The following is a 22,828-nucleotide window of genomic DNA, read 5'->3' on the forward strand; positions in this document are numbered from 1 at the left end:
GAACGCTCCTGGACGCCTCAGTGGAAGATTCCCGTGCCAGGAGAGCCCGAAAGCCGTGCGAGCGCGCCTCCTCGCCTCCTCCGGACGGTGCGTGTGCGTGAGAAGTGCGGGGAAAAAGGGGAGAAGCGTGCTGTGCTGAGACGACAGGGAAAATTTTCCAAGGAATCACATCAGCAACAGACGCGCCATTGGAAGTACAGTGAGTGGCAGAAGGACGCGGACGTGCGCCGAAGGGCGCGAAGAGAAGTGTCGTGAAGCTGTAGAATAAATCCAGCGAGAAAGCCTAAGAAATAGATGGTTTTGAAGCTCTTCGCACTCTTCAAGAGAATTCGGTAGAAGAGCAAAAGTCCAGTAGAATTAATTGCCGTGCGCGCACACTCTTGCCCGCCACTGTACTTCTCTCAATGGATCATCTCGTGAGTGTGTAGTAAATCTCTCTTATAAATTCTCTCACAGTTGACAGATTACGCGCGCAAAGTGAGACAGTTTTTCATCTCCCTCCCACACGCCGAGCGGACAATGTAAGGCCGCCGCGAGGGTGAATTCCAGTGTTTAGCGTTGTGTTTGGCCAAATGGAGCAGGACTCTCAGGTGGCGCGGCCCGCCGAGCCGCCGCGGATCAGTGAGAAGTCCCCGGCCGCCGATCCGCAGCCCTCCTCGTCGTCCGGCCAGTCGCTGAAGTCTGAGCCGGAGCGCGGTGACTTTGTGCCTCAGCCGTCGTCCAGCACGTCGCCGGCCGCCGGCGAGGCGCCGAAGCCGGAGGAGGAGAAGCGCGACAAGCACAAGTCGCCGTCGTCGGCGAAGCGGGAGGACGTGAGGTCGTACGCCAACGGCAGTCTTCAGCCGCCGACCGGCGGGAAGCCGCTGATGGCGGCGCTCACGAAGAAGCTGTCCAAACCGCGCGGAAGACCAAAGCGAAAGGCTCTCGTGAAGATGTACCAGAGTGAGGTGAGACTCGATCGACTTTGGCTTGCAAATTCCCTTCATTCACTCGATTTCTTTTCTCTCTCTTTTTGCAGATCAGTGACAACAAGTTGGGCATAAAGTTGTGCATTAAGAAGTCAGAAACGCCGCCCGCCATCAAGCAGAAGAGCAGCCGGAAGCGGTCACGCAAGTCGAAGGCCAGGAGAGCCTCGGACAGCGATGATTCGGACTATGAGAAGCGGCGGCGGAAGGAGTTGATCAAGCAGCGTGCGAACAACAACACGGACAAGGCGAAGGAGGAGGCGGAGTTTGTGGAGCCGGAGGAGCAGAGTTGCTGGGGCGCCACGCTGCCCAAGAACGTCCTGCACACGATCTTCCTGTTTGCCGTCCAGGAGGAGGGCTGTCTGCCGACGCTGATCAATCTGGGGCGCGTGTGTTCGCTGTGGCACGAAGTGTCGCTCAATGCGGCGCTCTGGCACACGCTGGACTTGAGTGCGTGGGTCAAAGATCGCTTCAAGACGGAGCTGAAGCTCAAGTGGTTCATCGACAATCGCTTCAGGGGGTGTCAGGATGTGAATGTGAGCAACTGGAAGGTGACAAATGTGCAGTGTGTGCTGGAGAAGATGGTGGACACGTGCCCGAATCTCGTGGGCATGACATTGGCTGGATGGAAGTTCCTCCTGTGCGATCATCTCAGCTATATTGTGGAGAACTTCAGGAAGCTGGAGCGATTGGATCTGAGTTCGATTAATCTCGAGGCCAATGCCAACAAGACGGCGGTCGGTTTCACGTCCCTCTGCAATGCCATACAAGGACTCAATGGGCGATTGACGCATCTTCTGCTGGCGCACAACAAACTCGGCGCTCTGCCGCAAATCATCACGGCGCTGGCGGTGAGTATTTTGGGCTGTTTTGGCCGGAAGAGTGATTGATTGTCTCTGTTCCCCTTCGCAGACCCACTGTCCGAATCTGGTGCTGCTGGATCTGTCCAACATCTGCACACTGGCCATGTCGCATGCCATCCTGCACATTGAGAAGCTGCAGCACGGCTGCCCGAAGCTCAAGGTGCTCCGAATAACCAATGCCCAAATCACACTCAGTCAAATTGGTCTGCAGGAACAGGTAAAGAGTAACACAGTGATGTTGTGCAGCATTTGTAAGACTCATGAGGACTTTTATATCCCGCAATCAGATGGAGTCGCCGGGATTCCCAGATCTGGAGGAACTCAGCGTTGCCTCGTTGGCGGAATCGCGCCTCATCAATGATGAATTCGTGCAGAGAATCCTCAAGTCAAGTACAAAACTCAAGTTGCTGGACGTGAGAGGTTGCGCCAGACTCACACACGACAGTCTCATCAGACTGCCCGCGTGGGATCTCAAGCATCTCTTCCTCTCGGGATGCTCAGTGACGAGAGATTACGGGTAAGAAATGGTCTCTTTGGTCAGTTGACTAAACCAAATCTTCAGAGTTTTGATGTTTCAAATTTTGTGGGGCGGAAACTTTGTGTTCCTGAAAACAATATTAAATAAATTATATGATATAAATACCTCGTTTAGGTATTTATTAAGTATATTTCGACGGGTGAATCGATAACTATGAAAAGTTGATGTTTTTCATACTAAGAACTGCACTCAAACGCATAAAACGCATCTTTAATAAACATTAATTCATTCTAAATTTTCGAGATTTTCCTAAAATACTCTTAGACTGTATTTTGCAGCAATATTAATGCGAAATTCTCAATTTATAATTTTTCAATACTGAAAAATTACGATTTTGATTTTCCATCGTTTTCAATTCGCCTGTCAATATAATAAAATGAGTGTTAAGCCTTAGTTTAACTAAGAGTGTTAAAATAAGAGCGTTTCTACTTCACTGTTTCACACTTTTGCAATGAAAACACACAATTTGTCTAATGTTCTTGCTGAAATTTGATATTGTAAGTCGAGAATTCCCTTTACCAGCCGGCAAAACACCAAGTCCTGTCTAATTAGTATCCCTGGAGAGTTTGTGGCGGGAATGCCACTATCAAGGCGGCCTTCTCCTCCTGACGAGATTCTCGCTGCTAGCATTATTTGACGGGGCGACGCGGAGAAATGCGCGAGTCTCCAATATTGATCCGCTTTTCCATTCGCCATTGACAATCTTCATAGAATTATGCCCTAAAAGATCCTTAAAGGCTGAGCAAATGGAAGATATTTGTCTTGTTTTTTAGTATTCTGAGAAGTTGTAGAAAAAGGAAGGCTTTGGGGATAATTTTGGGTGTGAATATTGAAAAGGGCGGCCAATAAAGTGCCTTAAAACTAATCCAACATTTCGGCTGACTTTTACAGTTCCGGTCTGGAGTTGATTGCTTCAAAGTGGGCGCACAGCTTGACTGAGATCGATCTGGCCTGGGCGAATGTTCAGGGGCCGCTGGACAATGCTTTGAAGGCGTTGGCGGAGAAGAAGACAGAATCTCCTCTCAGGTGAATTTCCTTGATTAATTGCGGGGTGGAATAGAAGAATAATGCTGACATTCTTGTTGTGTGCATCTTTTCAGCCACTTGAACTTGTGTGGATCGTCAGTTTCCTTGGAGGCTGTGAAGGAGATCCTGAGCAATTGTCCAATCCTCAGCTCAATCAACCTGTCGTCGTGCCGCGGACTGCCGCGGGGCTTCAAGCGGCTGCTCCAGGGCCCCACGGAGATAACGGAGCTGCGGGAGAATCTCGGTGCGCCGCTGCAAGTGGTGAAAAAGGAGGAAAGTACATTGGACTGAAGTGAGAGAGACAAAAAGAGAAAAAGTGCAAAGAATGCAATCTAATGGCAATTCTGAGTGTGTGAACACGCTAAAAAATCACGAGCCGAGTGTACAAGAGTGACTGCAAAAGAAAAGAGCGTCTGACTCTGAGGAAGAAGAAAGAAAAAACCCAGGAAATCGTGCGTGAAAGACAAGAGAGAGAGAGAGATTGAGTATAGAAAAGTTTCTGCAAGTTTTTAGTGTACGTTTGTATGGTTAATAAGATGAATTTTAGTGAAGTAAAAAAAATCGATGAGGAAAAATGTAACACAAATTGATTGAGGAGGAGAAGAAGAAAAAAACAACACATTTTTACACAATTGTATAATTATAAATAATTTTAAAAGAGAAAATCACACAAATAGAAAAATTTTGTGATAAAAAATAGTTGATGGAGGAACATTTTAGTGTTAAGAGAACAACAACAACAACAAAAACATTGTAAAACTAAGTTTAAGGTGAAATTCTTGTATAGAGAAAAATTTAATTTGGTGTTGCAAAGGTTGATTAACGACAAAAAATTTTAATGGCATGTGATAAAAAATCAATGGCAAACATTTGCTTATCTGTAAAATCACACACACAACTCTGAAAAATATTGGAAAAAAAACATGAATAAGTTTGAGAATTATTGGTACAAATTTTATAAATTGGCTTTTCGTGGGTGACAAAAAATTCTATTCGAATATAAGCTCCTGTTTTTTTCCCCTGAAGCGCAGCATTTTCTTGATCTCATTTCTTGTTTCTTGATTTTAATGGTGAAAACACAGCATTTGTAATTTGTAATTTGTCCGCGATCATCTCTTTCTTCCCCTCGCGTTTCGTGTATTTTCCTTCCTACTCTGTCAGCGTCTGACTCTGACATGTCGAGACAGCCACTGTGCGAGTAGGAAGGAAAATACACGAAACGCGAGGGGAAGAAAGAGATGATCGCGGACAAATTACAAATTACAAATGCTGTGTTTTCACCATAAAAAACAGATTTTCTATTCGAAACTCAGACATGTTCAATTGTTGACATGGTAATCAATCATCTTTTTCACCCGTTGACCAAAATTAATTTAGGTAGTGAAGCAAATAATTTGACATGTTTTGTACACGTCAAAATTATACACGTAAAAACGGATTGTGTAATAATTCTTTGTGCGTAAATTGTGTTACAAAATGTAGAAGAGTTTTTTCTCTCTTTAACTGTTGTGGGCTTAATTTTTGTCGCATTTGCAAGAAATAATTCAGCTGATTAAATGCTTCGTGTATTTGTGAAGGAAAAAAAAGACAATTTTACTAAATTTCAAGCTACAAAAAAATGGAGAAATCTCAGTTGAATTCTGTGTTTTTGGTGTTTTCCAACTCCGAAATTGTCAAGTGAGAAGGATATTCTGTGGTACAAAAATGTCAAATTATTTACCATCGTACTTGTTGATCTTTTTCAATGTGACGTTGTAGGCTTAAAGCGAGAGAGAATATAAAATGTACAAAGAAAATATTTCCCCATTTATCTTACTAATTTTCTATTATATTTCTATAGTAAACTCTTCAAAGCAATTTCACCAATCTGACTTGTGTTGAGCCTTTTGTCTTGACGCAAAACTCAATTCTAAAAAGTATCTCATTCACAGTTTCTAAGAAGAAGAAAAAAAAGAAAAGATTGTAACACGGAAAATCTAAGAGTAAATTTTATTGTATAAAATGAAGGATAAAACGTAAATTTGTGCACAAAATACGTGTAAAGGAGTAACAGAATAGGCGGATTAACGTTAAAAAAGAGGAAAAATTTTGAGAAATAATCAATACTAGTTGATAAGAGAAATCACACAATTTTAAATGAAAAAAAGAATTATTAAATCTAGTATTTAATACTTAAGATGACATTAGTAGAATCATTATATTTAAGAATTGTATAGAAACATTATACACGTTACTGAGCAGAAAAGAATAATAAAAAAAGATCCCGAGTTAATTTTAATTGTGGCGTTTACAGTGAATTTTCTCCCTAAAACCTAGTCTACAGACCGAGATTAACTCCTGTTTAGCCATCAAGGCCTACGCAAGCTCAAAATATGGACACCTTCAGCCGAAAATAAAAGGAATAAGTGAGAATAATTGGAGATTAACTAGGAATAACCCGAATAAATCAAGAATGAATAATATAATTTAACTTTTTGAAAGTGTTTGAACAGATTCTCAAACATTTTCGAAAGTCTTTACGCAAATGGTGCGAATTTTGTAAATATTTCTTCATTTCAGGCAACATTTCTGGCTTTCCACAACGATATTTCGATCCGGTAAAGCATCTCTGTTTGCAGATCTCGAGGTACCGAGATCGATTCTTGCGCGTTGCGCATTTCTTTACAACGCTTTTCACTCTTTTTCTATTTTCTCATGTATTTCCTTTCCCATTTATAGCTTTTTATCCTTTATATCAATATTTATCCTTCAAATAAAATGATCTTCTTAAGAAATATCCCCAGAACTTACTGACGCGCAGAATTTTCTTTCTCTCTATGTATTTCTTCTCCCTAAAAGATCTTTTTTAACTCTTTAAAAGGAGTTTTCTCTGTCATTCTTTACTATAATTTTCTCCTAAGTTTCCCTGAAAGTAGGAAAAGTACAAATTGATTACACATGAATGTTTTCTACGCCCTTCCGTGTAATTTAACACCACTCAGTCGCTGTCGAGAAGTTAATTTCATCATCTCATCGTGATCCGCCGTATCAATTATCTTCTTTTTCACTTTTATTCGTGACTTCCGTGCGCAGTGACACGGTGAGATGGCGAAAACGGGCCTCCTCATCACGTCCAGCCTGTCGCGCGTATCGGCGGTGCTGCAGGCCGCCCGGAAGCATGTGTTCAAGACGCTGTACATCCAGATTGAGCCGAAGAACACCAACATCCAGACCATTCCCGTCTACTGCTCCGCCATCAACCGCATCTACGCCTCCTCCAGCGTCCACTGCGGCCACCTGGACGTGCGCGTGCTGATCACGAACCTCCGCGGCCACCGCGTGCAGAAGCTGAGCGAGCAGGTGGACGTGCTGATGTTTGACTCCGCCGTGCCGCAATCCGAGGCGTCTCTGCTGGCCGAGGGACTGCGGGCGCCCAGCGTGGTGCAGCTGGAGCAGCTGGAGAACGTCCCGGACATGGGGGTGTTCGAGGAAATCGACCCCACAGACAGTCACCGGATGTACGACAATGTTGTGCTGGGAGGCACCTTTGACCGGCTCCACATGGGCCACAAGATCCTCCTGTCCAACGCCGTGCTGCGGACCAAGAAGCGCCTGGTTGTGGGCGTCACAGACGCCAACATGGTGAAGTGTAAGTGTAATCCTGTGAACTTCTCCCCGGAGACGCGCCATAACCTCTCTTTTCTCTCCTCCAACAGCGAAGAAACTCCCGGAATTGATTCTGCCAGTGGATCAGAGGATACAAGACGTCACCAACTTCCTGCGGGACATTGACCACTCTCTGCGGTACGAAGTGGTGCCCATAGCGGATCCCTTTGGGCCCACAGCCACAGATCCTGACATGGATTTGATCGTGGTGAGCCAGGAAACGCTCAGGGGAGGTGAGAAAGTCAACGAACTGCGCCAGAAGAGCAACCTCAACACACTGGATGTGTACTGTATAAAAATGCTGGAGGTTGAGCCCGATGTGACGGACAAGGAGGTGAAGATTAGCTCAAGTAATCAGCGAATGGACATGCTGGGGACTCGCTTGAGGGATCCTGAGGTGAGAATTGGCGGAGAGAAGTGAGAAAAATTCACTCGAATAATGTGATGTTTCTGCAGCTCAAACCACACCTGGAGAGGCGTCCTTATCTCATTGGTCTGGTGGGTGGGATTGCCTCGGGGAAGAGTATCATGTGCGAGCGGCTGAAGCGCTTCGGGGCCGCTGTAATTGACTGTGACAAGCTTGCCCACTCTGTCTATGAGCCCGGAACTGAGTGCTTCAATGCGCTGAAATCACACTTTGGCTCTGGGATTGTGGGCAGTGATGGGCGAATCGACAGGAAAGTCCTGGGTTCCATTGTCTTCAACAACAAGGTGAGCAAAAGCATCACTTTTGTGTCGATAATTTCTCACTCATTTCACTGTGTTTTGGCAGGAAAAACTGGAGGAACTCAATGGCATTGTGTGGCCAGAACTGCTGAAGACTGTGAAGGAGAAAGTGTCAGAGATCCGGCAGAGTGGGAAGCATCAAGTGGTGGTCATTGAGGCGGCGGTGCTGATCAAGGCCGGCTGGCAGCGGGAAGTGCACGAGGTTTGGTCGCTCATCATCCCACCGGAAGAGGCGGAGAAGAGGCTTCAGGAGCGCAACAACCTCACTGAACAGGAGGCCAAGATGCGCATTGAATCCCAGCTGAGTAATCAGACTGTCGTGCAGCATTCCAATGTCGTCTTCTCCTCGCTGTGGAGCTACGAATTTACCGAGAAACAGGCCGTTAGAGCCTGGGAAATGCTCACGAAGCACTTGGAAGCCGAAATGACCTCAAAGATTTGATAGGTAGAGTTTATGTAGCGCTTTTATATATGATATTTGTTATTGTTATTATATCTACTATTTTCTGTTGGTTCTTGAGAAATGCATTTTGAAATACTCCAGCTGAAGTGTGTATGACTTTGAATTGGTATCTTAAGGCCCCGTCACACGACATATCCAAAAAGTGCAGAGTTGTTATCATATAAATTTCAGAACAGCACAGAAATTCCCTCATTTGTGCAAAGGAGCTCAATTTATCTGCCAGAACTATCGGATTTATGACAAAATCAGCATTTTTCCAGAGTTGTTGCCTTGTTCTATTCCTATCCTGTCAATCCTGCACACAATTTGCATCGAAAGGATCTCTTGAGTGACTCATTATCAATATTTTTCTGGAGTTAATCTATATCGTTAAATCAATGTTCTGCAATATTTTCTGGCGCTCTGTTGAGGCCTTCACATCACTGGAATTATTACACTCAGTCCTTGGAGTCCTTGGCTGCCGAGGAGAGTGCCAGGCGATGATGCTATCGCAACTTTCCAGACATGTGCTCGGTCACGAGAGTGGCTTCTGGTGCGCCACAATAAAAATATAATACCCGTGCCGGGGGAGGCTGGGGGAGGCTCGGAGTGGCGCTAATCGGTCAGCCATTCGGTGGGATTAGGCGCTGACGGAGGACGATCGTCAGCGGTGATTTATGCGCCTCCGGCTGGGGTTGTGCGTGGGTGAGGAATTGGTGGAACAGATGCAAGATTTTGGGCCATAGTTTTCTTGTCAAGATCAAAAATTACTGCCTTCACAGCTTTCATCGCCCTGGCGGAATGACTCAAAGCCGATTATGCCTTATTTCGCGGTTATCTTTTTTCGCCATTCTTCTTGAGGGTTGTGCACACACACACCCTTTTTCCCCCGTTTTCCCACCCGCAACGCGGAGGTGCGACGAATCCCACACAAAGTGATTAATCGCAAACGAGGAGCTGTGAGATGCGCCAAGGCATAAATCATTCGGGATCATATTTTGGTGGGTATAAATTTTCTCCGAGTGTCATCTCTTATTTTAATTTCACTTCCATACTTCTCTCCTCCTTGTCGATATACCCACAATTTATGCAGAATTTTATTCATGCGACTTTGCGCCAGGGTGAAAATGCACAGTGGTTCTTTTATCGAACAAATGACCCATGGAAAATTTTAGTGGCACTTGAGATGTGGCAAAAAAAAGAGGATTTCCCAGCCTTGGCGGAGGGAGAGTGGCAAAAAGTGTCAATTCAGTAGCCAGAAAATTCAATTGACTGTTTTATGATATCGCCAGCTCCTTTAATATGTATTTATTCTCCCGTCGCCCAGCGATTTTCCCCAAATTTCCTCCCTAAGGATTTATTAGCAGTAAATACAAGATGTAGACTCTCCGACTGGCGTAAAAAACTGCTCCCAGATCACCTTCAGGCAATTTATCTACACTGTGTGGCAAAAGGGAACTGAGAAAGGGACGACAGGACTGGGGAAAGTGGGGGAGAGATGGACGAAAAAAAAGAAAGTGTCAAAGGACGTTTCGCTTCGCAGAACAGCAGAAATTGAGTTACAAGACCTCTGATACCTCTCAATCAACTCTCTCGATATTGCCAATCTTATGCCAAATTGACTTCTCACACATAAATATGGTGCAAAATGGAAAATTCAATATTTGCGCGCTCTTCCTTCGCAAGAATTTCTCGCAAATGGAAAATCTTGAGGCTGTTTTTACAGCTGGACATTGAGTTAAAGAAGATAAATTGCGCCACCTGTAAGACAATCATAACTTTTCTTGCTGTCTAAGCACGCCACAGTTTTCAGAGATGATGAATTCTTGCCGTTTGCAAATGACCATTTATTCTTCCCTCGCCAGCAGCACAACAATTCGTCTTGACTTTGTTTAACCGCAATCTTGTTTCTGCGCCATTTCATTTAATTACTCCAACGCAATGAGACACTTTCCATCCACCCGCCGATCTTTTTTCTTCCCTCCGCCCACCCCATCCGAACAATCTTGGGGTTAATTTTCCCCGCCCACCCCCCAGCGGGGAAGAGGAGTGGGTGGAATTTACGACTTTTACGCTCGAAATCCGCGACTGTGATAAGGAATGGAAATGCTCAAGTGAAATTCTGTATGCGAACAGTGTCGTGAGCCATTGTGAATGCTTTTCGGGAAAAGGTGTAATATTCCGTCAGTGTGTCGTAAATTTGGAGATTCCGCGATTACAAGACGCGCGCGCGACGAAGGGATGTCTTAATTAGGATGTTCTGCGAGAGCAATTACGGTCCGCGACAGAGGTGAGTCGATAAATTAATCACATCCCTCTTTGTGGGCAAAAAGAGTTACGATCAGCCGTGATTTACTCACCCTGAAGATATCACTGCGTCTGTGGCTGCTAATCTCCCTTCTCTTGAAAGAACCTCCGGACAAGTGGTCCTCTTCACACGAGATACTCATCATTCTTTTTTTTTCGCCATGCAATAAGGATTACGTCACGGCGCAATAAAAGAGCATCGGCAAAAAGCGTCCATCTTCATCCAATTTCAGGCATCGTGTGATGCATTTTTGTAATTCCTCCAAATGCTCAGAGTCGCGGAAAATTAAACAAAGTGGATTTTTCACAGATTACGAGAGAAAGAGTGCTGAATAAAAAAATGTGTGCGAAGCTGACAGTCAGACAATATTAGGTTTTATCGTGGTTCATCAATATTTTGATGCTTTGCTGAGAAAAAAAGTGGCAAAATTTGGCCTAAAAGTAGGAATAAACGGCCAGAAATACAATCGGAACTTCTACATGACTTTCAAAGTTGATAAGATGATGTTAAGTCCTGGTTTTTTCTACGCGAAATGCTTTATTGTCGCACTCAAATTTTCTTCTCTGCCAGGAAATTTGGCCAGGAAGACGCCAGGAAGTTATAAACTTTGAGAATGCATGAAAAGATCGAGAAAATTATGCGAAAAATGCGGTTTGATTAGCGTCCCCCACGCCATCTCTGCTGCCCTCTGGCGACGATATGTGCAGAAAATAATCAAATGTTAATTACAATTTGATTTATTGCAATATTTTGCCGAAAATATCGAATTTTTGATACTTTTGCAATTTTACTTGGAAAATAATCATTTTTAAAGTAAAAACCAATTATTAATATACCCGAAAAATCGTTTAGGGACTTTTCTCTCGTAATCACGTCTACTTATCGGCTGATAAAATTTAATTCTCCGAATTGTTGTTTTAAATTAAACTCAATGATTTCTGAGCTTCGAAATCAATAGCGTGAATATTTGCATGTATTTCTGAATCAGAAAACACTTTTTCGATTTCTCAAATGGTCAAAGAGCCCTCAAACAGAAACTTGTCGCTTTCAATTACATCCCATTTTACTCTCACTTTAGCACTTGCTAAAAGATCCTTTCGCCCAGCTTCCCTTGGTGTCCTGGTGCGCTCAATGCAATTACAATTCGCTTTCAGAGCAAAATGATTGTTGCAAATAGAGAGACAGATGGTCACGTTGAGCCTCATCGTCTTGTCTCCTGATGTGCGTGTCGCAAATCCTCGAGGGTCGGCGTAATGGAAAGCATCAGGTCGATTAAATGGGCAAAAACGGAGTGCAATTGATTGAAAAAATTGCTAAATTTGATAATGAGATGGGTTTGGCAGAGTCGATTGGAGTTGAATTCTTATCGCCTTTCGCACTTCAATGAGCACATTTGCCCATTGATTTGAGGTGTGTGCAACTGGCTTTTGAGTGTGCTTTTTGTCTTATGGCGAAAACTTAACACCAAAACTTCACCACAGAGAGCAAGAGAGAGAGAGAGAGACTATTTAAAATGCCATAAACATAAATAATGCGTCGTCTTTCCACCCTCTTCGCTCTCTGGCGGAGGAAAGTTTGCACGCGAAAATATTTCTAATGAATGGAGCTCCCGGTCATTAATCAACCCCACACAAATGATATGGCAGCGCTTATCGAATTAATCCGGGATTAGGAGAGACGCAAATGTCAAATTTATTCGGGTGATTTTGGGTGAAAATGTGGAAGAGTGGAATTATCGAGGACATTAATCCTCTTTTCCCTGTGCCGCAATAACAATGCAGGAATAATTGTTTCTCTGGATGTTTGTGGCGGGTTTTTGCATGAGTGGAAAATAAGGTTTTGCCACAACATTTGCCGAAAACACTAATCCTGTTGTGGTGGTTTGAAATCTGATTTGCCATCGCACTTTTCTCAAAGTGTAAAGTGCGATGATTTGGAGTGAAGTTGATTCGGGATTTGAATTGATAATCTCTCGCAAGGAAGGGAAAGGCGCGATGGGAAATGGGAAGCAAAGATTCTATACCTGTCGCCAGAGGGAAAGGAAGCGATTAATCTTGGATCGTTTGGCGCAAGAATGCAATCAGAAAATCATTAAGGGAGGGACGATGGAGTCGAACAAATGCTCCGGGAGGACGACAAACACATGAGACAAGAGGAGGTCAATAGAAAGGACATTTATCATCGTGTCGCTTTGTGTTCAGTTGATTGGAACGGAAGAAAGTCCCTCTTGGACAATCGCCAGGAGACAATCTCGATCAACCCTTGGTGGGATTTTTAATTGCAAGTCGAGAATCAAGTGAATCGAGGGGCGTTTTTTCTCTCCTTGCGGACCAAATGACATGCCAGAGGATTAACCCCAGTTTGTTGTCATTTTGGATTTTCAACTTTCAATCACGGCCCTGATCACACATGTGGGTTTGGAACCATATGCCGCTGAATTAGATGTCACAACTCATCCACCGGGCTCCGTGTTAGAGCCCGAGACAGACAGACAGAGGGGTGAGAGATGCCCTGGTTAAATGCCATTCAACTGAACATATGTGTCGACAAGGATGCATTTGAATTGCAGGTTCCGCCGGGCTTCACTCGGTGTCGGAGTCGAAGATGAGGGCATCCCTGTAAGGGAGACGCAGAAGCCCGCAATCTGCATTCATATCTCGACAGTAATTTATGCAAATGATAATGAAAAATATGGATATTGGAAGTGCATATTTAGGGGAGATATTCAAAGTATTTTCCCAGATTTGAAGATATACAAGAAAGAGTTCGGTTGACGAGCATAGATTATGTTCTCAAATTATAATAATTAAACATTGCAATCTAATGCCATTGAAATGAAGAATGTTTTCTTTGTCAGATATGTAAATTCTCACAAATTGAATTTCTTGATTATTTTAATCTCAGAAATAAATATTTCATCTGAATCTCAATTTTGCCATATTTTTCTACGTTATAAATTGTGTATTTTTTCTCATTGAAAATCGTGATTTTAAGAAACAATGCTAAAGTCCAAAATAACCTCAATTTTTCATTAAATAGTACGAGTTTGAAAAATTTTAGTTAATATTTCTAAAGAATACTTCATCTGAATTAAAGATTTTATGATAAAAAAAGGCAAAAGTGTAATTTTAGAGAAAAAAATCATAAAAACATTAAATGAAAACGTGTGTTTTAAAGTTGTCAGTTATATTTCAGTCAGATTTCAGTTAGATTTTCAGGATAATAGAACTAAAATTTGGTAAAATATCATACTTTATTTAAAAATGTTATCAAAAGGAGCAATAAAAATCAGCCAAAGCGACTGCTAACGCAGTTAGAAAAGTCTGAAACATATTTTTAAAACTGTCAATTAGATTTTAGTTACATTTTGGTTAGATTTTGATCAGATTTCAGTAAGTTACAAACAAACTATGACGTCTGAAATCCTGGGAAGGATTCTTCATACAAATTGTGAAAATGTCAGGAAGTGATGTACAGATTTTAGCCATAATATCTTCCCCTTGGTAATGAATATCAATTGAAACAATTAGGATCGATCACGTGACTGGTTATAATCCCTTTTGTTGTCGGCAAACATTCAATTGAGTCGATCATGGGTTGGCAATTTGGGCAGAATTACTCGAATATTTATTCCCTTTCTTTGTGATGACTTGGCGGGGTTTCTCTGCGCGAGATTGCAGCCCAAGATTGGCGATGATAAGTCCATTGGGAGCAATAAATCTTTAGCCTTTTGCTGCAACCCTTGCGAGAGTGTGATCTCTCAATTTCCACTAAAATAGGCAAATCTGTGGCTTGTGTTCTAATCTCAATGACTGCCACGTGGCGGAAACGGCTGAGGGTGAATTTTGTGAGATCAAGTGAGGTGCGAAAGGAATGTTGTCACCCTCAGGGCTACAAATGGTGGAAATTCAATTAGACAAGTGAGAGAAATGCAGAGGAACATTGTGACTTTTGTGTAATGCCAAAATAAATTGAATTAAGCATATTTGTAATCAATATTGCAATGATTTTTGGGCAATATTTGCCGGCTGGGGTGGTATTTTAGGTTTGCCAAAGTGAAATGGGGTGGAAATTGCACCACAAATATGCACATCAAACTTGCAAAATTTCAATATATATATCTCTCTCGGTGGAATATTCCACCCTGTTTCAGGGGGTGGACAGTGCATTTAATTTAATTAACATTGAGTTTGGGTGGATTGAGGGAGACTTTTTCCGCAAAGTAAGGGATGATGCTGGGCGCAACGTTGATCCTTATCGCTTATCATTCGCCGTGGGAAATTGGGAAACGCCTACCGTTTTCCCAACCAATGGCTCCGCCCTCAATCGTGGCGAGAGGGAATATTCTCCCTGGAATCGACGGATTGCCATGGAAAATGGGGTGATTCCAATATGCCCGCCGAAATATGTCTTTCGCTGCTTCACACATTGTCACATATTGCCCTCCTGCTGGGCCCCAGACTTTGCATTTTTCCCGACCAAAATGCTTCGTCTGTCCAATCAAAGTTTTCCCATTAAACTACATATTGGAGTGCGCTGAGGCAGCGTCATAAAACCATTTAAAATTAGCCATAAAAGGATAAAAATTCCGTCGTCGCCCATTAAATTTTCCATTTGAAGACTCTGTTTTCTCTTCATCAATCTTATGGACAATATAAATTGAGACGCCCACCCAGCCCAGAGACAAACGATGATGAGAAAGCCAATTGACGAGAATGACTTAATGAGAAAAGTTCCTTTCAACTTTCCCTATAATACTAAATCATCCTCCGTTTGGGCCCTTTTTCTCCCAGTCGCGCGCTCTGCGGGAAAAAGTAAATCACAGGTCATCCGCTCGATGGAACGCTTATGAAAACAAGTTTTTCCCTTTTTTTGGCCGGGAGAGCAAATAAATAACTTTTCCACGAACATTTCCGGAGCCACTGAAGGTCTGTATTTTTTCAGGTCACACATCGATCAGAGTGAAAAGTCCAGCGTGAATTTTGGTTTGTGCGCTTGAATGCAAAATGAGTATAATTTTCAGTCAGGAAATTCCCGTCAAGTTGCGATAAGAGAAGCAAGAGAATTTCCCAGTCAAGGAAAACATCTCGAAAAGTGTCTTTCTTGGCGAAACGAGGCGAACGGAGTTGGGGACTTGCCACCATGGCAAACAATCTTCGTTCTCATGTGTCTATCTTGTCTCCACAATCTGGCACAAGATGCGGCAGAAGCTTGTGTTCCGCCATGGAGTCATAAAAAGTTATTTTCGCTTTTTATTTGCATACCACACACATCGAGAACTTCCTAAACAGCTTTCCAAATCGAGCAATAAGGTCATAAATTTGCAGCGTGCGAGGCCAGAGGGTGGGCAAAAAGTGATATTTTGTTGCGACAGGGTGGAATGATGGCCATCAAGGAGAGATTTTCGCGCGAGGGGCGCGCAGAGATGGCAGATATGGCCATAGAGAATTCTTTTTCTCGGATATGAAATAGGGTCAATATTATTTCAATCTGCGTTATGGTTCTTTGGGTATTCTTAGAGACATTTGCATAATCAAATGGTAAAATTTGAATACATTAGTAATTCGCCAGAGATATTCCTCGGGTTTCAAACTTACATATTTGCCGCGGCGGCCGCGCGCGCGGGGGTGGGAAATGGGCTGGCGTAGGGTTGCTCACGAGACAGCACATATTTTTCCTGCATGAGAGAACTTTTAGGGCCTCTGTCGATGGCCTGTTGGAGCCAAGAAGTTGCGCTTCTTTGTCGGAAAAGTGTTTTGACGAAAACATCCGGAAATATTGAAGATTTATCTATCGTTTTTCATCGAAGATTCGCAAAACAAAGTGCGGAGGAAAAAACGAATTCCCAGAACATTTTGTAAGAAACTTTGATTTAATGGTTATTTGAAGCATACATATATCTTAACTTAAAAGATTTCCTATACTTTGTAAGAGAATGCGTTGTTTTCTAACAAATCTTCGATGTTTTTGCACAATTTACATTTCTTGTGTGACTGAGAATTGCTCCAAAAATACAGATATTCTTAGTTTAGAAATTTTATTTGAAATCCATGAATTTTTCTCTTATTAAGTCTTTTAATTAGATTCCTAGAAAGAATCTTTCTTTATACATGTAAGAGTGCTTGAGGACCAATTTTCTAAGTAGACCGCAAATGAACATGCCCTCAGAATTACTCTCCGGGGCTCAATCCATCAGCAGTTCGAACCCTCCTTTCCAGAACGGAATCGCGGAGAGAAATTGGTGAGAGAGTGACGTTTTTTTCCACGCGATGCGCGACAATATTGCCAAAGTGAAGAGTGAGTTGGATGTATTTATTAAAAGGCAGAGCGACCCCCGAGTGAAATTTGCCACCCTCTGATGTGTGACACGATGTCGTATGAAGTATGGCCACTTAGCTCGATTACATATTCTCAGGGGGTGGGTGGGTGTTTTGCTATATCAAAGAGCGGCAAGTGAGATGATGAATTGGCGCCCTGAGCTGTCGCATATGCCTCGGCGAGGGCTCTAAAGTCTACACAAAGCGCCAGCATCTTCCCACACTCGCCCAGCCTCCGGAATCTTCGGCTGTGCATTTGAGACAATTCCCCACTTCCTGTTTATTTACCACGTCCGCCAAATATCGCTCCTGACAGCTGGCAAAAATATGCATCCCTCCCCAATTCCCCCCCCCCCCCAAAACACACTCGCGAATGCATGGAAATGTGCTGGAGTTCGATATGAAAATTTATTGAGGCGACCATAAATCGCACTTCCATGTCAGATTCATCGAGAATTTTTGGAAGCGATCCCGAGGGTGGTTTTCTGTGGTGTCGATTTGAATATGGTTCTGCCATTGAATGGAGGTTTTTCTTCAATGCCAAAAATTCTCTGGACAATACTGCTCTCTGTGGTTTTCCATGGAACTTTTGTGGGGCCACAGAAATATTTCCCAATGATGAAGAGGGAAAATTGAGAGACTGTGGTAAGAATGCTTCACTGGAATACATTTTCCCTTTAATACTTCCTGCCAACTTCTTGGATGTGTTCACTCATGGGAAAACAGTGTCATCAGTGAATTCACAGTGGCAAGATTTCACTGTTAAGTGACTTTTTGTCACGACATTTTCCTCTTAGTGTTTAATTGCTTCCACAAGACATGTTTTTGGGGCATTTTATTGCAATTTAGAGCTGAAATGCAGAGCAAAACAATGGTAGGAAAATTATATACGCGCTCAGCAAGAAGTGAGAATACATAACTTTAATTAAAGGAATTTTTTTTAATAAAATAAAGAAGTATTGATAAAATGATAGTCAAATATAGAGTGAATTCTCTTTGTTCTCTTTAACTTTTTCCACTCCTTAATCATGGATAAATGATAAGTTCTCTGGTGTAACAACTCTTTAATGAGTCAGAGAGGGAAATTAATTACAATGATAAATGCCATGGCGGCAGCATTCCCCGACTGTCTCCGCATATGGTGAATTTTCCAACGAAATTGTTATTCAAATTGTGATAAATGTGATATTTTCTCATGGCGCGCAGGAACGCCAAGAGCGAGGACGAAAAAAAAGCGGCGAGTGTCCCCAAAAATTCACTTGCCAGAGAATGGAGTCAGCAAAATTTGCATTTATGATTTGTTCTCGACGCGGAGAAACATCTTGAAATTTATATTTTAAATGCGATATTTATGCAAGTTTATTCTGGCCGCCAGAATGTTTCTTCGATGCCACAGATTTTCCGGACTGTTTGGTCACTCTAGCTGGACAATTTTTCCACCCCTTCTCATGCCCGATGTAATATAAAAAGGAGTTGTGAAAAAATGTTGCAAATAATGTTTGCAATGCGGGAATAATTCTAATGCCCTGTGTGAATAACAATTGATTTTCACATGTGGAGAAAAGCAGGGGCGAAAGCCAAATGTAGCAACAATATGCGTTTTGCATATTTTAACGGGAAGCTGCGCTGTAAATCAAATGATTCCGGAAAATTAGAGGCACAATAAAATTAAATTTATTAACAAGAGAGCAGCTCCGCCGTGGAGCCAACAGTCCGCAGTTGGGATTAAGTGCTTCCGGAGTCGCAGCCAGTGTTTCCCTGGCTGAGGGTTGGAGTGGGAATGAGAGAAAGTCCACAAGAGGAAGTGGCAGAAAACCCGGGCGCTGCTGATTTTATATGCGATTCCGCACCCGGTGAGAGTCTTCCTGAATTGTGGGGCAAAACCACAAAAGCTCACGCTCTCTTTCTCCGAAAGAGCCGTGGCTGCGGGATAAAATAGCGGAAGAGCCGTTCGATGGTCGCGCGAGGAATTTGCCTCGCCAAGCAAAAATTCCACATCTCTTGTGTGTGTGTGTGTGTGAGACAAGGCGGCTAATTTATGACATCGGCACAATTTATGACACTGGCTCGACCTGGAGAAACTGCAAGGAAGAGCAGAAATCCTTCGCGGCCTTGCTTGAGTGTTTTCACAGATGAAAAAGCTCAGCAAACAAATGATTTCCGCCCAAAAACCCTCAAATTCCCAACCCCCATCTCTTCCACACGATAAATCCATTGACATCTCACTTATCTCCAACCACGCTCAAGAGCTCACTCGGCAGTCGTATGGAAATCCATTGTGGAAATTGACACTCTGCAAAGTGTGATTTGTTCCACTTCATCATTCGCCAGCCATGGAAATTCGCTGTGCTCAGTTAAATTCGATACGCCAACTCCTGAAAAGTCAAACTCATGTGAGTTCTCATGGGAATCTCATTGGCACTTTATCAAGTAATTGTGACCCCGCCACGAAAATCGTAGGTCATAAATCAACTTGGGACGGAAGGAACATCTCAATTCTCAAGAATTATATTGACTGTTGCGAAAATTACGCATCCATTGTTCTATTAAGTTCGCTCATTAGCAGATAAAAAAACAATTAAAGTTCACAGGGACAAATTTCTTCGCATTCATCACACCCTTGAAGGACTCCTTTTTGCAAAATGCGGGTGGATTTAAGCCGGATCCACTTGAGGAATGGTAAATAAATTCACCACAGTGCAAACAATCAGATCCCATAATCACCCTCGTCGAGGAGACTTCAACCCTGCCGATATCCGTGGACAGGAGGGGAGGCGGCATAAATATTCAGGGGATGATTCTCTCCATCTCCGACAGTTTAGAGAGCTTGATTTCCATGTTTATTCACCGGGTCATCCCCAAAAGCCTTATCTCGACGGGTGGCCAATATAAATGACACCACATTAACACCCTCTCCCCCGGGAAAAAGGGGTTAATATCGCCCCATGTGAGAACACAATTGGCGACATTCAGTAATTTATTAGCCATTTCACGTTTACATTTTGTTTTGTATTTCATGGGAAAACATTGCACATAAAATGTTTAGCGGATGAATTCCGAAATTTCTATGGTTTACCATTAATGCTGCATTTATCATAACTTTATATATACATCCTGGCTCTATTGCTTTCTTTATACACAGCAAAACTACTTTTCTGGCTCTGCAATTTCCTTTTTTCCTGGCTAATACTTTACTATCTCAGCGGGGAAATCTACAATCTAGAGAGAAAACTCAGTATCTACCTAACATCACAATTTTAATATCTTAATTAATACTTTCTCTTGAATTTCTGTGGTAATTAAACTGCGAATTATACAGATTTCACATAACATTTCCACTTTTTTTGGTATAATTTTTCTCCTGTTTGAGAAGATGAGCTGATTTTTTACACGGAAAACTCAGAAGGTTTTATCACCACATAGCTCAGCCTCGGCTAAATCCAACTCGCTCACCCGCCCGGACTTAGGCCAGTTGAATTTAGAGCCACCACTTTCAGTGGGTCTTGTGATGCTGCCTCCTCGCCTGGTGGGCAGTGACTTGGTGCAGCTCAAAGCTGCTTCCGGGCGTCGCCTGGACAGCATTTGGCGCCTCCGCGTCGTCGCTCTCCTTGTCCTGATGAGCCGTCATGTGCCTGGTGAGGTGGTGTCTCTCCCTAAAGCTCTCATTGCACACTGGACACTTCAGCTTCTCCTCCCGCTTGCGCCTCATGGGATCACCGGTCATGTCGTTCTTGTGATGCGAGCGCATGTGATACACCAAGTCGCTGGTCATCCGGAAGCTGATGTTGCACTTGGCGCACACATTCTGGGCCGTGAGGCTGAATGTGGAGGCCAGCGTGGGCGGGATGAGTGTGGACAGGATGGCGGCGGCTGCCGGATTGCGGACAATGCCCGCGATCTCCGATTGCTGCTGTATGAAGGGATGCGGCGCGGCGTTGAAGGGAAACGAGGCAGAAGGGAGGTACTGGGGTGGAAGCTCCTGCCCAGGACGATACATGAACTGCTGCTTGATCTTCGTGGGGCTGGCGGGTGAGGACATGTGAGTGGGAGATGTGAAGGCGTAGTCCGTCGGTCGAAAGGCCGCCGGCGGATACGGCCGAGGCGGACTCACGGACACTGGCGGGCTGATTGACGGACAGCTGAGCTGATCTGGCGAGAGCGGCGGATTCGGGGAGTCCCTCAAGTGGGGCACCTTCGTGAATGCGCTCCTGTGGGCGTCCTCCGGCGTCGGCAGGATGGTTGGATCATCGTAGATGCGCGGAAGTCTGCCCATCGGCAGCGAGTGATACCTGAAGTGCCTCATGTGATCCGGAGGACTGTGATTGTTGTTGTTCACGCCATTGGAGACGATGTCTATCTCCTCTGTCTCCTCCCGGCGCTGATCGAAGGCCTCCGGCGGCGGATGGCGCAGCAAGAGGTCGTTCTTCACGGAGATCTGGTGCGTGGGATATTCATCCAGCTTGGCCTGCTTGTCCTGCTTCTGCTTCAGCTTCTCGTCCGGCAGCATGAGGAAGGCCACGTCGAAGGAGCGCTTGCTGGGCGCCTTGGTGACGTGCTCCTCACTCATCACTGTACTCTTCACTTGATTGGCAATGTCCATGGTCATTGTTTCACTGATCACGCGTGCACACGGTAGAGCGTCCAGGAAGTGAATGCGCGTAGAGAGTCCGCCAGCAACTGCTAACAATCACATACTGTCTGTGGCACAGCATCTTCTTCCCTCACAGAGAGAGAGAGGGTGCTCCTGAATCCCGTCTGCTTCCAGTTGCCACTGGCATATTCTCGCGTCCACCCCTCCAGAGAGAACAACCCTCGGCGCGCATTTTCCCATTTTTCCTTACCCAGAGACATCCGAGAGCATACGGCCGGTGGGTGGAGCTTGCCATTCGAGCAAGGGTGGAAAACTCGCGGGAGGCGGGAAAAGCGTCTGGCTGGCTACATGAAGAACATGTTGTTGGTATAGAAACGAGCAAGAGAGACAGAGGCAACCGTCGCAGAGGCCACCACGCAGCCCGGAGAGAGCCATATGGGGGTGGGTGTGGGGCCACATATTCGATGTGCTCGCGGGACAGCACAAATATGCAACACCAAGCATAATATTCCGATATACTGTACAGGAGATGCCATGTTTTGAAGTGGAGTATCTGTTTCCCGCAAATAATATTGCAAATATCATGTCGCATTTTATATTCCGTATTGGGGATGCTCTCTTTGCTGTCCACCCACCTGTGATGCTGTGGCCGCTGGAGAGAAAATATATACAGCTGGACATGGTGGAAAAGCGAGTGAAAGTCTCAGACAAGTGAGATAGAAAATTCCAGAGTGATAAACTCAGCTCAAGAAAGCTGAGAACCATGTGTAATGAATGCGATGTTAAGAAGAAAATTCCACTCATTCAATACCGAAGAAGTTGAACGTCTCGGTAAACAGATTTTCATGTCAAAAGAGAGTGTTAGATACTCGTGTATATGGCAGGAAAAGAAGCCGAAAGTGTTGAAACGTATTGCGAAGAAGGAAGAATGGATGGCAGGGTGATAAAAAGCACCATGAAATCACCCTCCGTTTTTTCCTCAGCCATATCTAAAATTGAAAATCTCACCACAGGAATATGGTTAACGTGAAATTGAAAATGCCAAAATGTGCTCCAAAGCTCCCAAAGCTCATCGTAAATTTTCGCACACACTAGACACTCTCTCACCCTTGGCAATTGTGTGTGTGGGGGTGAGGAATGTTGCGTGGGTGGGGCGCGCATTATCATTTGTGAGAAACTTGCCAGAGCCTGCAACAACTTGGCAAGATCTGCGCTGGGAGGATTAGGAGCGCCTGGTCCTGGGCTGGGGAGACAATACAAGACGACAGGCGATTATGAATGCAAATCGTGTGCACGTAAATAAGGCCAGAGCGCGGTGTAGGTGAAGACTGTGGGTGCATGTTTTGGGGGTGGAAAACACATTTCTGCAGATCTCTAATTTCACACGATGCATATTGTGTTGTGGAG

General features: G+C 44.0%; 3 protein-coding genes across 3 annotated transcripts; 2 read left to right on the forward strand and 1 right to left on the reverse strand.

Annotated features, from left to right (window-relative positions):
• Nucleotides 1-18: 18 nt before the first annotated feature.
• Nucleotides 19-4,050, forward strand: LOC132260314 (F-box/LRR-repeat protein 6). Its single transcript, XM_059758346.1, has 6 exons — nucleotides 19-947; nucleotides 1,019-1,816; nucleotides 1,878-2,045; nucleotides 2,116-2,345; nucleotides 3,258-3,392; nucleotides 3,467-4,050. The coding sequence occupies exons 1-6, from the start codon at nucleotides 573-575 to the stop codon at nucleotides 3,681-3,683; spliced, it is 1,923 nt and encodes a 640-aa protein (XP_059614329.1). The 5' UTR covers nucleotides 19-572; the 3' UTR covers nucleotides 3,684-4,050.
• A 2,310-nt stretch (nucleotides 4,051-6,360) lies between these two features.
• Nucleotides 6,361-8,345, forward strand: LOC132259614 (bifunctional coenzyme A synthase). The gene is made up of 4 exons (XM_059757322.1): nucleotides 6,361-7,020; nucleotides 7,088-7,434; nucleotides 7,494-7,748; nucleotides 7,810-8,345. Exons 1-4 carry the CDS (start codon nucleotides 6,477-6,479, stop codon nucleotides 8,203-8,205), a joined length of 1,542 nt encoding a protein of 513 aa, XP_059613305.1. The 5' UTR covers nucleotides 6,361-6,476; the 3' UTR covers nucleotides 8,206-8,345.
• An 11,937-nt stretch (nucleotides 8,346-20,282) lies between these two features.
• Nucleotides 20,283-21,693, reverse strand: LOC132261091 (PR domain zinc finger protein 8). Its single transcript, XM_059759633.1, has one exon. It carries the CDS (start codon nucleotides 21,434-21,436, stop codon nucleotides 20,324-20,326), a length of 1,113 nt encoding a protein of 370 aa, XP_059615616.1. The 5' UTR covers nucleotides 21,437-21,693; the 3' UTR covers nucleotides 20,283-20,323.
• Nucleotides 21,694-22,828: the final 1,135 nt, after the last annotated feature.

This window comes from Phlebotomus argentipes, unplaced genomic scaffold (assembly GCF_947086385.1).
Source record: "Phlebotomus argentipes unplaced genomic scaffold, Phlebotomus argentipes genome assembly scaffold_18, whole genome shotgun sequence".
Classification (NCBI taxonomy): Eukaryota; Metazoa; Arthropoda; class Insecta; order Diptera; family Psychodidae; genus Phlebotomus; species Phlebotomus argentipes.

What these genes read in the sequence shown, in the direction of transcription:
- LOC132260314 (XM_059758346.1), top strand. Translation starts at nt 573, where the DNA reads ATGGAGCAGGACTCTCAGGTGGCGCGGCCCGCCGAGCCGCCGCGGATC. An exon ending in TGAAGATGTACCAGAGTGAG is followed by an intron (nt 948 to 1,018) that starts GTGAGACTCGAT and finishes CTCTTTTTGCAG; the next exon opens with ATCAGTGACAACAAGTTGGG. An exon ending in AAATTGGTCTGCAGGAACAG is followed by an intron (nt 2,046 to 2,115) that starts GTAAAGAGTAAC and finishes TCCCGCAATCAG; the next exon opens with ATGGAGTCGCCGGGATTCCC.
- LOC132261091 (XM_059759633.1), bottom strand. Translation starts at nt 21,436, where the DNA reads ATGACCATGGACATTGCCAATCAAGTGAAGAGTACAGTGATGAGTGAG.
- LOC132259614 (XM_059757322.1), top strand. Translation starts at nt 6,477, where the DNA reads ATGGCGAAAACGGGCCTCCTCATCACGTCCAGCCTGTCGCGCGTATCG. An exon ending in CTCGCTTGAGGGATCCTGAG is followed by an intron (nt 7,435 to 7,493) that starts GTGAGAATTGGC and finishes ATGTTTCTGCAG; the next exon opens with CTCAAACCACACCTGGAGAG. An exon ending in CCATTGTCTTCAACAACAAG is followed by an intron (nt 7,749 to 7,809) that starts GTGAGCAAAAGC and finishes GTGTTTTGGCAG; the next exon opens with GAAAAACTGGAGGAACTCAA.